This window comes from Carlito syrichta, unplaced genomic scaffold (genome assembly GCF_000164805.1).
Source record: "Carlito syrichta isolate Samal-C Ts95f unplaced genomic scaffold, Tarsius_syrichta-2.0.1 Scaffold308809, whole genome shotgun sequence".
NCBI lineage: Eukaryota > Metazoa > Chordata > Mammalia > Primates > Tarsiidae > Carlito > Carlito syrichta.
In genome coordinates, this window is record NW_007252905.1 from 542,953 (window position 1) to 559,340 (window position 16,388).

General features: G+C 34.4%; 1 protein-coding gene across 2 annotated transcripts in view; it reads right to left on the reverse strand.

The window, feature by feature from the left end:
• The window catches only part of GYS2 (glycogen synthase 2), a 54,108-nt gene that overhangs the window by 21,027 nt on the left and 16,693 nt on the right, over nucleotides 1-16,388 (reverse strand). For both annotated transcript variants that reach the window (XM_008065833.2, XM_021716421.1), the window contains 8 exons: nucleotides 15,286-15,468; nucleotides 10,500-10,644; nucleotides 4,648-4,765; nucleotides 4,373-4,493; nucleotides 2,128-2,234; nucleotides 1,420-1,479; nucleotides 1,057-1,135; nucleotides 192-305 (listed from right to left, as the gene is read on the reverse strand). In XM_008065833.2, coding sequence (XP_008064024.1) covers nucleotides 192-305; nucleotides 1,057-1,135; nucleotides 1,420-1,479; nucleotides 2,128-2,234; nucleotides 4,373-4,493; nucleotides 4,648-4,765; nucleotides 10,500-10,644; nucleotides 15,286-15,468 — 927 coding nt within the window. The remainder of the gene's footprint in view (nucleotides 1-191; nucleotides 306-1,056; nucleotides 1,136-1,419; nucleotides 1,480-2,127; nucleotides 2,235-4,372; nucleotides 4,494-4,647; nucleotides 4,766-10,499; nucleotides 10,645-15,285; nucleotides 15,469-16,388) is intronic.

Sequence of the window (16,388 nt, forward strand, 5' to 3'; positions counted from 1 at the left end):
GAATTATAACTCAAAGCCATTAATATGCCTCCATTTTCAAGAATGATGCCAAGTAACTGAATTAATTTTCTTTAGAAATATTTAAAATATTTATGGTAGATGTAAAAACAGCTAAAGGAAGCATCTGATACATTCTCTAAAACTATATTTTATATAATTTTGAAGTACCCTACATGAACAATTAGTTCTACCTTGACTCTGTCTGCACGACTGTTGAAAAGTCCAATCCGTCTAATTGTGCTGAGAATTGGATCGGTGGTGTCATCAATCATGTTGTGAGTGGTCACTGGGGGCAGTGACTGTCGCTGAAGTAGAGAAGGAAGGAAAGGTCAGTTGTGGCAAGAATTAATAAGTGTGACTAATTTCAACAATAGGTTATTGACATTTCGTCCAACCTTTAAGGGCTCAGTCTTTTGAGATGACACTAACAATGATTAAATTGTGTGTGTTTCAAAGGAAGATAATGGGTTGACGAACTTCCTTTATATACTTTAATTACACAAAACTCTCATTTTTCACCCATAGCTACTGTATGAAAGACCTAGACTGACTGCTTCTGAAACTTATTTGGAATATAAAGGTATCCTGAAGTCTTGACTCAAAATGAACTTTGCCGATTTCAGTTAGCAGAGCTTTTCTCCCATACTTGATACCTCAGTTTTCAGTGTATGTCTAACTCATTTGTTTTACATTTTTGCAAGAATCCTATTTGGCTGAGAAACATGCACATGTTTTCTACTGTGACTCAAGTTCTAGGTTTTTGGAAAAAATTGGAATTTTTTGTTGCTATTCACAATTTTTCAGTTAAATATATTGATTCCAAAAGCACTTTGCAAGTGAATAGAAAGACACGTTTCATGAGATTTGTAAAAGAAACCCTTGAAACCACTCGTGAAAAAACATACAAAGTCATTATTTAAGTGACTATATAAGAATATTTTTTCTAGCTCTCAGCTCTAAAAATGTTCTGAATTACCATATTCAAATACATTAAAATATTAATTTATATTGATTTTAATACCTATGGGAAATGATGAGCACTTTTTACCTCATTACCTGAGTTGAAAAGATGGCTCTTTTCATAATCGTTATATCATCTCGATCTAAAATATTATTCATGTCAGGAATTTCTCCTCTGTGGGGAAAACAATGATAATAATAATAAAACATCTGGCACTAATCCAGTGCTTCCTAAGCATCAGACTATATATTTTAATATTTCATTTATTTTAATAAATAATGTTTATTATCAATATAGATTTAATCAATATATAAGGATAAAGCACTGCTCACATGACATACCACATCATGAAAGGCTACTAATTCCTTTATATTTGGAACAAAATAATACACTACAGTGTCTAAGTTGTTAAGTTTGAATAGTGAAGTTCTAAATTTTTATGAATTCCAAGCACTTACCTTAACAACGCATCATAGAGTTTCTTTCCAAACTTTTCTTTCACAGAATGTGCAATATCCCTGTTTGAAATACAAAGATTTGTCATTGAAGCAGTATCACAATTCTAAGTCTTTATTTGTTATACCAATGCCATTCCTTTGTCAATATTCTTTGAAATTGTAGGTCTTTTTTTTTAAGTAGCCTCTTCTTTTATTTTATTACTTGCCAGTTCAGCTTAAGTTAAATCTCCAGAACTAAGGCAACAAAACACTCTGAGCAGCCCAAAAGGCTTAACTTTTTTTGCTTGATGATAATCAGAGTAGAGAGCAGGGTATGGGGCAGATGGGGGTATAGATGTAAGAAGACAGAAATTAGTTGATAATTGCTAAATCTGGGCTATGCGTATGCAGGGGGTTATTACACTAGTCTCTTTACTTTAGCATATGTTTCTAGATTTCCACCAAAAAAGTTAAAAAATAATTGACCCATCTTTAAATATTTCTATAGAGGTTTGTTCTTTCCATGAAAACTTCCAAAATTATAGTGGCATCTATGATGTGATACATATTATATAAGCTAATATAGTAGCACAATGAGTAGAGAACCAAGAAGCATTTGTCTTATAATAATCCCAAGGAAAAAAATAAAGTTCAAGGTGATATATCAGAGACTTAAAAAAAATCTCTTTATACTTATTGCTTGAGAACATTCACAGAGCATGAGATTACCATAGCTGTTTTCGCACTGCCTGTCCTTTCAGGGTTTCCACATTGAAATTGTTTGTCTTGGCAGGCATAATGAAAAACACCACCACCGTGACGTCACTTTTATGCATCTGATGAGGGATTAGAAAACACAACAGAGTCAACTATCAAAGATAAATAAAAAGTATAACAGATGGACCTTAAACTTTGAAAATGATGTTTTTAAATATCATTAGACCAAAACTCTAAAATCCATTTTTTCTTTTTCCATGAATACCATTGGCCTAGCATCTCAGAAAAAAAAAAAAATGACACCTTAAGCATCTGTCAGAAGGAAAACATAAACTCACTTAAAACCATGAACATGTGGAGTAAGCCCTTCGGGTCCCCTCCTACTGTGGGAGATTTTCTGTCCTCTCAATAAATTCTGTATTCTCTTTCTCACACACACACAAAAGCCATGAACATAGGAATGCTCACATGCTCTGAAAATAATTGACTATCTCAAATGTGGAGCACTTTACTATCTACTCTGTGGCCTCTGCTCTCTAGGGCTGACTTTCTATTCAGGAAATCTACAGAAAGCATAGAATAGGAAAATCATCCCAGGTATAGTCAATGTGCTATCAAAGAATAACTACATTATGTGGAAAGAGAATGCCTTCTTTAACTTCTCCAAGTATTGCGGTTATCTTTGCTGTCTAGTATAATATAAATAGGTTTTTTTCTATACATCTAAAAATAAAGTAAATATTTAATAATTGGATAAATTTATTAATGTCTTTAAGCGTGATATATGTTTGATATAGTTGTGGGTCTATCCATAAAGCTTGTTGAATGGATGCATACTAGGAAATATGAAATAATTTTATTCTAGAATAATCTTTTTGGCCTTCAGTTCTATTTTGCAGACTCACTTTTTTTGTTAATGTATTGCTTCCTTTTTTATGTTTTTAGTAAATCTTTTTGCATACTTAGTACAATGTCTGCTCTAAGACAAGGATAATTCTACAACCAAGAAATAAAAACTTAACTGAAGAATAGTACAGAGTTCAGGAAAGTTTACTTCATCTCAGTATCTTAATAAGGATGAACTTCTACACTAGTATCCTGCTTTTCCTGTTATTTATTCTATATTTTTATGTGATGGGATTCGAATATAAACCAATAACTTTAACCAATAACTGTGACATTTTCCTATTTTAAGTCCCACCTTTCTGAGAAAAAAATGATTCTACATTGTTGCAATGAAGAACCTACTTTTCTCTCCTTCATGTTTTCATGTGGTGAGACGTCTCCTAGTTTAACACATTGAGACTCTCAATCTAGGGAGGAGGTGTGACTGTTGAGTTGGGGGGAATTGAGTTGCTGTGTGTCTTCCCTGTTCTACAGAGAGCTAGCATTGTCATGTTTGGTTGCCAGTAATAAGGCACATGTTACTCTGAAGACTTGCTTCAGTTGTGGAAGAATGGTGATAGCCAGAGCTGACTGTTATTAGATGGCTAAGTATAATGCCAAGGTTCAGTATTAGAAAAGTTATTGTAATATATCCAAGACATATCTTCCATTATAGTCTTCACTGGTTTTTTAAAAGTGATATTTTGCTCTTCATTTGTTTGATTTCTCTATATTTATCTCTCGATTACGAGTTCATGTGGGGGAAAGGGATGTTACAATGACTTCTTAAAACATAGCACACATAATAGTATAGCATAATGATCTAAAAAAACCATACTTTGACAACATAGACAAATACACAAGTGAACAATGTTGTAATTCCAATATGTAAATTGAAAGGTTGAAGCTATTTTTTTTTTCTTTTTCTTTTTGTTGAGATGGAGTCTTACTCTGTCGCTCAGGCTGGAGTGCAATGGCATGCTCATGGCCACTGCAGCCTTGACCTGTTGGCCTCAAGTGATCCTTCTATCTCAGCCTTCCAAGTAGCTGGAATTACAGTCGCTCACTACCATGCCCAGCTAATTTTTTAATTTATTGTAGAGACGAGGTTTCACCATGTTGCCCAGGCTGGTGTTGAACCCCTGGGCTCAGGCAGTCCTCTTGCCTTGGTCTCCCAAAGTGCTGGGATTGCAGGCTTGCCACTGTGCCTGGCCAGTTGAAGCTATTTTTACAGTAAGGTTATCATTTTAAGTCTTCAAAATTATATATTCTTTTGAAAACTATTAAAGAAGCTAGAAAACTCTTTACTTCCCACAGAAGAAAATCCTCCCCACAAGAGCATTGTACCATGTCTTAGAGCTTTTTTGTTTACCCTCAGCAAGAAATTTAGCCTGGACAAGGCTTCTAGGAAGATGTCAGCTCCTTTGTTTGAAAACTCATATCTCCCAGCAATAAAAAGGAACAAAGTCTTTTCAAGATCAAAGTCAAGATGTCTAAAACAAAACAAAACAAAACAGTTACAAACGAAATACAGCAACAAAACGTACACATAAATTCTGTCAGAGTACAAAGGGAGCTAGGAAAAATAAACATTTACTATTACAACCTTGTTTTATTTCTACCAAAGATCAGTAAAGAAAAGCATACCCATAGAAATGACCTCGAACAAAATCTTGGATCCTGGCCTTGTACATGGCATGTAGATTTTGAAATTCATGTACTGCTGAAAATTTCTTAACATTCAAGCCATTTGGAGTAATTACGTCTGGAAAAGCAAACAAAATCATTATGAAAATTTTATTTTAAGAGCGAACACCATTGTAGGAAAAAAAGGGTATTTAAATCTATAAAGTTGGATGTCAATTAACATTTCTAGTTTCTAACTATCATAGAATTTAAAATCCATACGACTTCAAATCCACTCTTTTGGTGGAAATAGGAAATCAAGAGTACTTGACCAACGTGTCAATGAATGATTGGTACAATGAAACAATCTAATCAATAGCAATAATAATATGATCATCTTCATTTATTGATTGCTTATGTGTACCAGGCATTGCTCTGAAGGCTTTATGATGTAATTCATTTAATCCCTGCAACAGTCAATGGAGTAGGTGTCCTTATTTGCATTTTCAGAGATGGAAACTGAGGCATAGAGTTGCTAAAGACCCTGTCCAAGAATATACAGCAGGTAAGTGAAAGCAGAATCTATGCAGTCTGTCCCCTCATGTGTGTCCTCAACCCGTGCATTAAACTGCCTCCTGCCATCTTGTTTTCCATAAGTGTGTGAAAAATCTTCTGTACATTTGAAAAGTCGGAAAGGCAGTCCTTTATTTCTGATTTTTATTTCTAGTTTCTTCATGCTAATTGCCCATTTCAAATACAACTGATTCACTCCGTCCAGAAGATTTTGTTGCTCAGGCAAAAAGACATTCTTGCTTTTCTGAATATTGGACTCTGTGACAAGAAGGAGGGAGACTACTCAGAAAACATGATAGAAACTACCTACTGAATTGAATACATGCATTACCATATTTGGTTTATCAGGAAAACACAAGAAGAAGGATGAAGAGGAGGAGAAGGAGGAGGAGAAGCAGCTATGCAAAAAAATTTAGCATATGGCATTGAAGATTTTTGCAATGAAGAGTTGAACTAGAATAAGCATGTCATGTCATTCTGAAGATTCATTTACATTTAGCTGACTATTCTCTTGAAATAGTGCCATGAAATCTTTGTCATTGTCTGCAACAAAAAAAAGTACTGATTTTTATGAGTTTTACTGATTGGGCATTTCCAGAGAAAGCTTTCACATGAATAATTTCTAGATGAACTGTATAGTGTGGTTAAAATAGTATGACAATTACCTTTTAAAATGTATTAATCTTTCTACATAATTTACATAGGACTTACTTTGTGCCAGACCCTATTTTACTTGACAAATATTCATTTTCATAAAACTGTATGAAGTAAGTTGTTTTTGTTGTTCCCATTTTGCAGATGAAGAAACTGGCCTCAAGAGAGTTAAGTCATTTGCCCAAGGTCAAGTAACTACAAAGTAACAGAGGTAGGATTTAGAACAAAGGCAGCCTGGCTCTTGAGTCTGCACCCTTATGTCATGCAGCTGTATAATAAGAAAAGATATAGAAGGCAAGGATTTATATGGATACCAGTTTATTACGACTAAAAATTCTCTGAAATTTTAAAAATTGTTTCAAAAAAAATGAAAAATAAAAGATGTGTCTGAATTGTCCAAGTTTATAAGCCTACAGAATTAAGTCAATGAAGTCTTCTTATATCCATATTTATAGTGCCAAATAATATTACACATACTGGGTTATATGCAGTAGTATGCTGATAAAGTTTAACAAACAGCACTCCAAGAAAAAGAGAGACAGAGAGAGAGAGTATTTACCTATTTCTGTGGTATAAATACTCCCACCATGACGATTTCAAGTTACCAACATGAAAGCAGAGTTGGAAAAAAATGTGTAGTAACAATATTATAGTATTTTCATCACACACACACAATATGTATATTATATATGTATATGTATATTATATATGTATAAGTGTGTATGTATATATATGGAGGATGCCAAAAAATGTATACACATTTTAAGAAAGGAAAAATTGTAGTAAAATTGTAGTTCTCAATATATACCACATGACTTCTGCAATTTCAAGAGGTTCTCAAAGTGGTTACCAGAAGCATCCAGACACTTCTGAAAGTACTTCAAAAAGTAATACATAGATAACGTCTCCTAAAATGTGCATACTTTTTTTTTTGGCATCCCGGTATGTATATAACCTAAGAGCATATATCACAGCAAAATGTAATAAAATAATTAGGAAGTGATGTATTTGTAATATTTATAAAGGCATTTAATTATAATTTTATATAAATTAATTACAAATTTTTTTTGAGTTGGAGTCTTACTCCATTGCTGGGGCTGGAGTGCAGTGGCATACTCACAGCCACCCCAAGGTCAACTGCTAGGCTCTGGTGATCCTTCTGTCTCAGTCTTCCAAGTAGCCAGAACTACAGGCATGCACTACCATGCCCGGCTAATTTTTGATTTATTGTAGAGACGAGGTCTTGCCATGTTGCTTGGGCTGGTCTCGAACCCACGTGCTCAGGTAATCCACTCACCTCGGCCTCCCAAAGTGCTGGGATTACAGACTGAGCCACCGAACCCAGCCATATAATTTAATTTTTAATAATGGCTGTGTTTAGCAATCAACTCACTAATTTCCTGAAGTTTAATTAACCATTGGTTCCTGTGAGCAAGTATGAGCTGATTTTAGCATACCACTATCTCTACATGGTCTAAGAAATAAGGTTTAAAAATATTTTTATGCCTCAATGTCAGATATGGAATTTTATGGATACTCTTACATAGTGACATAATTAAAACTATAGCTTTGTCTCCAGAGTAAAAGTATTTATCTAGAATTTAATCATTACAAATTGAGTTTAAATAATTCTTTCAATGTTTTCTGTACTACAATATATGAGAGATTTTACTCTATAGTTGGTATTACTCTAAATTTAAGTGTATTATTTAAATTAAATTGATTAATTAGTTCATTTAAGAATAATTAATTCATTATATAATTAGTTTACATGAGTCCTATTTATACAACATTTAAATTTCAAAATATATAAAGTTTCCCTTCTACTTTGATTTCCCAAGTTTTTCTTCCTCTCAGAAGCAACACTGATTACTAATTTCTTGCTATTGTTCCCAAGTAAAAGACAACATCAGTGTCATCCACCTTTCTTATGTTAGGCAATGCCAACTCAAAGCAAAAACATTGACTAAAAAATGGTGGTAGCTACAGGTTGTATTAAGGAATTAACATGGTCTCAAAAGTCAATAATTGTAAAACTATAAGTAACTATAGGACAAATGACAAATTGGAAAAAAAGCAACATATGACACTTAGGGTATATATTATATTCAACCATGTATTTGTGATTGGTAAAATTGTAACACTGCATTCTCTCCAATATTTTAAACAACATATCATCTTTTCAACATCAGAAATTATGCAGAGTCAAATTTATGGCAAAAACATTAAAACAGAGTAATAAATGGGCCTTTGCCAATTTATGTATGGTGGTGTTTTTAAAACCATCTGTTCTCATGCAAACTTTTGAGTCAGCCAACATTTGCCTCTAGCTCTGGAGCTGAACCCTTAGCATCTTAGTTGTGATTGTACTTTTAACTGGGGAGGACTTCAAGAAAACCTAGAGAATACAAAGTCATAGTTATGCTACATGATAGTTTTTCTTTTAGAATGCTCTTGGGAAGGTTTATATGTTTAATGATCTACTAAAAGTTCATCGACCATCTTGAGCCACAAAGTTTTCAGAGATTTCACAATTTCCATCAAAGCTACTACATGATTCTACCACTAGTCTGAAGTGAACTAGATTGTGGTGTTTATAGTTCTGATAGGACTTCTGATAGGTAAAGCTAGCTTGTGGGAAGCCAATAATATAGACAAAAACTTAGGAAAATCTAGATAGTTATCTATGCAAAGTAATAATTGCTGGCATATAATAATTTTTACAGCGGACCGGGCACTGAACTGAGTTTTTCCCTTGTATTATCTCTTGAAATCATTGAAACATAGCATCATGGAATGACTGTTAGAAATAAATGAATAAATAAATCGTTGAAACAATTCTAGATAAGAAGTTTTTCACCCACATTATGCAGAAAAGGCACAGACAACTTAAATAACTTTTACGATGTCATACAGCTGGTAACATATTCAGCACAAAGTCATTTTTAACACTGGATTCAGGCAGTTTTGGCACCAAGCTCCTACTTTTGACCACTACTTTGCAGCTTGTATCTTTAAGAAAACAATTTAAGAATACAATTTTGGAACCTACTTTCAAAAATAAAAGAAAGTAGAAAAACTATTAGAGGCATCGTGAAAAAATCATACTGAAGAAAACTTAGAAAGTACAGTATCATGGTAAGGAAAAAAAGGAGATGTTCACCACCTTTAAATGCTAGGGAATGTCAAGGACCATAAAAAATATTACAGAACCCTGAATTTGGTGATTTCTTGGTAAATCAACTTTTGGTCAGTGTTGGAAGTTGGAAGCCAGAGTTGAAAGAAGCTAATGAGTAAGTGAACATAGCAATTGTGGTTTATTCTTCCAAGGTATTTAGCAGCAGGAGGAAAGAGGATATTGTATAGACATTTGGCAGAGCAGCGGTCTCAAAATAAATTTTCATTTTAGAATAGGAAAAAACAAAGCATTTTTGTAAGCACAGAAAAGGCTACTGTAGACAGGAAAAAAGGAAGCTCTAAGAGGAAAATGATTATATTGATGGAGAAACTCCTGTAAAAGGCATGAGAAAAAGAATTCAAGAGAATCCTTGGAAAGAAAAAAGAATATCATAGGATCTGAATGCTGACATTATTCAAATTACTTAGATTCTTGTTTTGTTTTTTGTTTATTTTTTCAGTTCTAGTGCCTTGAAATACTTCCTCTAGACATTCAACTGGTATCTGAAAGAAAGACATCGAGAGACAAGACCACAGAGACTAAGCAAGGAGGCTATATTAATTAAGACCATTTGGTTCCAAATAATAGAAACATACTAACACTGGCTTAAGTAGAGCCATGAGGAATTTAGTAATAAGGCACAGGTGTGTCATACATAAAGAATTTAGCTGGGCCTCAGAAATGACTTTCTACCATGATCTAAAGTCATTGTGAAGAACCTAAAGGATCCTCTCTGCCTGTTTCTGTTTCTTACCGTACTTTATGGAGTTTAACCTTCTTTGTATCTAGAGCAACAGAAAAGAAAAATGGACACTACAACAGCTTCAAAACTGACATTCTGCTATACAAGAATGCGTTCAAAAGGACATATTTGAATAAAAGCATTCTGGATAGCCTGGCTTATTCCAGGTGTCTACCTTTGGACCAATCAGCCTTGGCCAGGTGATTTGGTCATATTTTATGGCTATATTTCTCCACGTTGCAAACTATGGTTGGGTCAGGGAAAGTCCCTAGAAAAAGTTGCAAGGAGGTCTGGGGAGAGATAAAACAACCGTTTTCTAACAAACAGGCCTAATGAAGCATATAAAATGTGGAATTTGAATTGTCTCACACAAATTTCTATTTTTTTTTTTGGCTTTCATTTTCTTAAAAGAAAAGAATCAACTTAGCCTGCTTATACATATCAAATCATTATATAACAACTAAGTTTATACCCAGAATATTCCAAGCATAGCTCATTTATTCCAAAAAGAACATATTGAACAGTTACTATGTTCCAGATATAAGCTTGGTGTTGTTTTCACTGTAAATCTACTGAAATCAACAATTAAAATACAAGCAAAGATCTGGGTGGTAACTGTGGAAGCAGGTTTCCTTCTTATTACTACTTTATGCCAGATACACAAAATCCTCACACTCTAAATGTCATTTGGAACTGAAAGATAGGTGACAATTCAGGGATAATTACCAGGCTTTCTCTTCAGCATATGTTCTGCCTCTATTGCTGTTATTTCAGAAACTGTGGTGAATACATGAGCACAATGAACAGAGGCTCGCTCCATGCAGTACCGGTGGTAAATCTGCCTTTCCCCAGCCTCTTTGTCTATGTTAAACTGTTAAAAACAGACAGACATTTGCTTACACTAGTCCTTCTACACACACACACACACACACACACACACACACACACACACACACAGACACACACTCGTATTTCACAAATTATCTTTCCTTAAGGCTATTCAAAATTTTATGATCATAAAAAAGTAATGACAAATTTTTATTAAACCCATTACTAAAATACATAAATACTTTTGCTTTAAAAATTATTATTTACTTCATTTCTCCATCTAAATTGCTATTTAACTTCCTAAGTAAGTGGAAGAATCTTTGTGCAATAACATAGAATTCTTGAATTTTTGGCATTTTAATTATATTTTTGCTTATCCCACATCTTATAAATATTAAGCTAACTCTTTTCCCGAGGTCCTTATCATATTTTCCCATAAACAATGAAATAAAGTTGACATTGAACTTGACACTGAAAATAAGAATAATTACTATCATCTTTAATTCACTGAAAAAGAGAAAAAAATAAATGCTTTTCCATGGTTTTATAACTCCTTCCACTTTATAATTTCAGAGTGTACAGTTACTCTAATTAAATAGTGTGTAAGATTATGCAATCACCTATCATTCTGAGTATCCTACCTTAAAAAAAAAAAAAAAGCCAAACCCCTAACAATCACTTAAATAATTGACAACAGTTGTGGGTTTTTACCATTTCACTCAGTCACTGAATGTTATATCTCACATAGTTGCATATGAAACTAGCAGTGTCTAAGAAAAAAGGGTATATAAAGTTTCTGGCATTGTATCAACACCGTGCTTTTCATTGAAAAAAAGTCATTAGTAGCTCTTCAACATTGTGTCTCAGGTACCCTACTAAGCATGCTATCATATTTAATTATCATAATCCACTGAGACACACATCTTGTCTTCATATTATAGAGGGTGAAATTGAACGTTTAGAGGTCAAGAAACATGTCCAAGGTCACATTCCTATCAAGTGTCTTAGCAGAACCCTAACAATTCATTCTAGATGGGGGTAAGAAAAGTATCTCATCCTGTGAAATAAGTGTTCATATTGTTAGTATCACCTCTGCAATGTAAGATTTTCAAGTTCAAGAACCAAGACTTACTCATTTTTGTATCTCCAAATTGGTTGGATGAATAAAATAGCATTTGTACTGGGACATAAACATTTAATTTGGGGAAAGTTATTTTGAGCTAAAAAATTACCTGCCATAAAGAACAAGTATAGAAAATGCTATGGCATGTGCAGAAAATAGCAAGACATCTGATATGACTAGCATTGGGTGTAGAATGTGAGAGACAGAGGCTGGTAGGATATAATTAGGCCAGATCACTGAAGTCCCTAAAGATAAGACTAGGAAATTAGCCTTTGTTTCATACACAGTGGAAAGCTGCTCAAAGTATTTGTCTATGGGTGTGAGAAAGACAGCCTATATTTAAGATAAACTACTCTGAGCCGGGCTCAGTGGCTCAGCCTGTAATCCCGCGCCTTTGGGAGGCTGAGGTGAGTGGATTGCCTGAGCCCGTGGGTTCGAGACCCGCCTGGGCGGGCGAGACCTCATGTCTACAATAAAGTCAAAAAATTAGCTGGGCGTGGTAGCGTGTGCCTGTAATTCCGGCTGCTCGGAAGGCTGAGGCGGAAGGATCACCGGAGCCCAGCAGATTGAGGCTGCGGTGGCCAGGAGCGGCCACTGCACTCCAGTCTGGGCGACCGAGTGAGACTCCAACTCAAAAAAAAGAAAAAAGAAAAACTACTCTGGAAAGAAGTATGAAATATTTCCTATGTCATTGAGTTTTTCAAATGAGATATCACATGTCAAATATTTCTAAAGTGCCTAGCTCATGGCAAGTATTCAATAACTTTTAGCTACAGTTATTATTAGTTACTATTATTGTTGTTATTCTAGAGAATAATATTTCACAGATGAGGTAACATTTAACATTTGGACCTTTAGAGAAGGAAATAGAGATTTTCTAAGGGAGGAAACTGAGCATACAAAAATACATGGGGAGAGCCGAGCATGGAGTTCAAAGCTGCAGTAAGCTCTGATCACGCCACTGCACTCCAGCCTGGATGACAGAACAAAACCTTGTCTCTGAAGGAAAGAACAAAGCAGGGGGAGGATAGTGGGAGCCTGGTGATCCAGGGAGAGGTCTTGGTGAAATGAGGCATGTGGGCATGTTTCTGCCTTTCCCCAGTCCCCATGGATCTCCCTTATCTTTTAGGCCTATGACTTTATAGAAACCCTATCTGCTTACACATGTTGTCCATTTTTCCACATATTTAGGATAGTATGCTAAAATCTCTGTTTGATAATTCCAATATCTACACCATATCTGAACCTGATTTTTTTTGACAATACTTTCTCACATTTTTATACATCTTATAACTTTTTATTGAATTCTGAATAATGTGTACACAAAAACAAAGAATGGGGTAAAGCATATGTCAACCAGGAAAACTCAGTCCAGTGACAGAGGAGAATAATCTTGTAATTGAAGTTGGCTAGCTGAAAATTTAGTCAGAGGACAGAGTTAAAATCCATCAAATAATTGTCTATGGCTTCCTTTCGGAATTTCTAATCCCAGCTGGCACTGTCCTTAGATTTCCATCCAGGAAATTCTGTTCCTACTAAGAAAAAAGGGGGTAAAGACATAAAACCAAAGGTCTTTAAAAAAAAAAGCATTCACTAGTTAGTCATTATAGTCTAAAGGATAAATCATCAATGGTTGGGCTTAAAACAATGAGCTTGGAAACTTTTTCTTGGAGGTTCTCAGAAAATTCACATGCTGGCTAAAAATGGTAAAAATACTTTCTTAATTAATACATTTTACTAAAAACTTTAACATCAGAATTTTTGTGTATTGGCTATTAACAAAAAAGTGTTTTCAGTTAGCAGTTGAGTAAAATAGATCCATCTGTCTTCTTTTACAAAAGTTGAATTCTTTTATACTTATTCTTATGTTTGTCCTGTTTGTATTTACCTGAGTCAGAACTTACTGATCCAGCATCAAACAATAAACTATGACACATTCCTTATGTAGAACTTTTAAAAAACCTTTCATGTATATAATTCAGTGTTTTATATATCACTCTAATTCCAAACCTTGTGTGGGCATATGGGCTTCCATAGTGAAAAATGATTATAAATGTAACTCAAAACTTACTTATTGACTCCTTGTTATTTATCTACTAGTCATTCTGCAGAACAGAACATTTTACTAGAAAGGTGGGCTGGAGTCTGACCAAGCTTAATATCTCAACCAGTGAGGGGCTTTAAATTGGGGAGTTGTGTAATAATATTTGAAAATGGTATGATATAAATACTGACCTTTTATTAAAGAATAAAGTTGTAATATATTATTATATACTGAAAGCACTTGTTCCTTAGAACCAAATAAGAATATACAGTGTATATTATTAGTTGTTTTTTAAACTAATTGTTACTATATAAGGTTCAAGTATTCTGAAATGAAATATTCAGCATGCCACTTTAATATTTTTTTTCTTTCACAAAAATCAAAGTCTGCTCCTCTCGAGGAAACACGGTTATTGAACTTATCACAGATTCCTGGTTTTCTCTTATTAGTCTACTGCTATCATACACCATAAGGAAACTTTCCTGATCTCCTGGATTTCTGAATTCCTTGGTGACTTTATTTTAAATGTACATCTTATGTTTATAGTTTGACCTTTAGGTTAGGCTGACATTATACGGAGCTCTCATCAGTACTATTTATTGCTTTGTAGATGTTAAAGTTTTTAAGAAAAAACTTTCTTTTACTTGAAGTGTCTTTCAGACAATAGTATAATTTTCCAGTACCGTTATCTGAGTATTATTCATGTATTTTACACACACACACACACACACGAGTTTTATAGAATCCTAAATTAACTTTTTACTTCCTAATTTTCCTGATAGTGAAACTGAATCCTACAAAGTTAAATCATTTGATTGTTAATCTAGACACCAAATCTGCAAAATGTCTGAATTTATAATACTTAAATACTTTCTTAATATTTTTGACATGATGATATAAAAGACATACTTTTACTAATCTGATTTAACTGATGGAAAACAGAAGAAAGAAGTCAAAACTGAATTGGGGGGTCATGGAATCAAAGAATATACTAAAATGAGCAAACATAACTGTTTGGTCACTAAGAACCCACATCACTGTTTTCAATAACTTCTATCTTATTTCACCCCAGAAAACCTTCCCCTTTGCAGTGCAAAGTTCCAAGAAAAAGTTTACCTATCAACCTATAATGCAACTTTTAATCAATTGCTAACTTGGAGGATAGAGGAAGTAAGGCTCACAGTTCAAGTTTATATGCCTAGAATTCTTGTTCTCAGCCTGCCTCTCAGAGTCCAACCTTGTGTCCACAGGGCATCTTACTCCTACCATATCATCTGGATCTATTGCTCCAAAATGTGACAGAAATCAGCCTTCTCACCTCTTTACTGCACTCTGAACAAAGTTAAGCTATATGAGTTGTTGTGACCCCAGGGGAAGCTTCGTCATGAATACTCATTAGTTAAAAGGGCATTTCTGCCATCTGGTTGGCAGATGAAATATAAAGATCAATACTTATCCTTCAGCTTCAGTGATCTGAAAGGAGAGTGGGTGAGAAGAGGGGAGGAAGGACTATTTACCTTATCAAGATGATTGTAGAAATCAATATTTGCTGCACAGAGATACCTTCCAAGTAGTGTGGCATGGGTTGTAAATATTGTGGCAATAGGAAGTTTCCGAGCTCGAGAAAGGATCAGTCCAATTCCGGCCTGCCATTCATGGAATTGGGCTACGACATGTTTACCATCTGCATGATCTGTCACCTACATCAGAAGAAAGCATTCAGAACAGTTGTTGATGAGGCTTGATTGCAATCATGGCCCACAGCATAAGTAGAGTTATTATGTCTGAAAATTTTATCACAATTTAAAGGGGTCTAAATATGAAGTATGCAGATTTAGCAAAGATAAATGTTTTACAGGATTTAGTGGCATGTTCACAAAGCCCATATATTTTTATGTCTTGATCTTCCCTTTTTCTTTCTCTTTTTTTCTTTCTATTTTTGAGCTGGGGTCTCACCTGTTGCTCAGGCTGGAGTGCAGTGGCATGATCATGCCTCACCATAGCCTCAACCTCCTGGACTCAGGAAATCCTCCCACTTCAGCCTCCCAAGTAGCTGAGACTACAGACACATGTCACCATACCTGGCTAATTAAAAAAATAGATTGTAGAGATGAGGTCTCACTATGCTGACTAGGCTGGTCTGAACTCTTGAGCTCTAGTGATCCTCCCATTTCGGCCTTCTAAAGTACCCAGACTTGGTCTTCCCTTCAATGATAGATCAGTTTTATCTTTGTATCCACAGAATAATAAATACTAATATTAATAATCAATGATGAATGTTATATTAATAAATAGAATAAATGCAAAGTAGGCACTCAAGTATTCATTGAATAGATGAACAAATAATAGCAATAACAATATTCTTGAAGATCTCACTAAACAACTGGATCAATTGGGAATACCTACTTACAAGCTTCTTTTTAAATAGACAATAAATGATTTCATACTTTAAGTCCATCTTATTTGGATTTTCTGTTCTTTGAAGCCAAAAGAATTTTAACTGATCTATTGTTAAGAATATGGAACTAGAGAGAAAGAGGCTGATAACTTGCTAAAAATCAAGTAGCAGTTTAGTACCACACAGAAGACCCAGATCTAATTTCTTTTTTTTTTTTTTTTT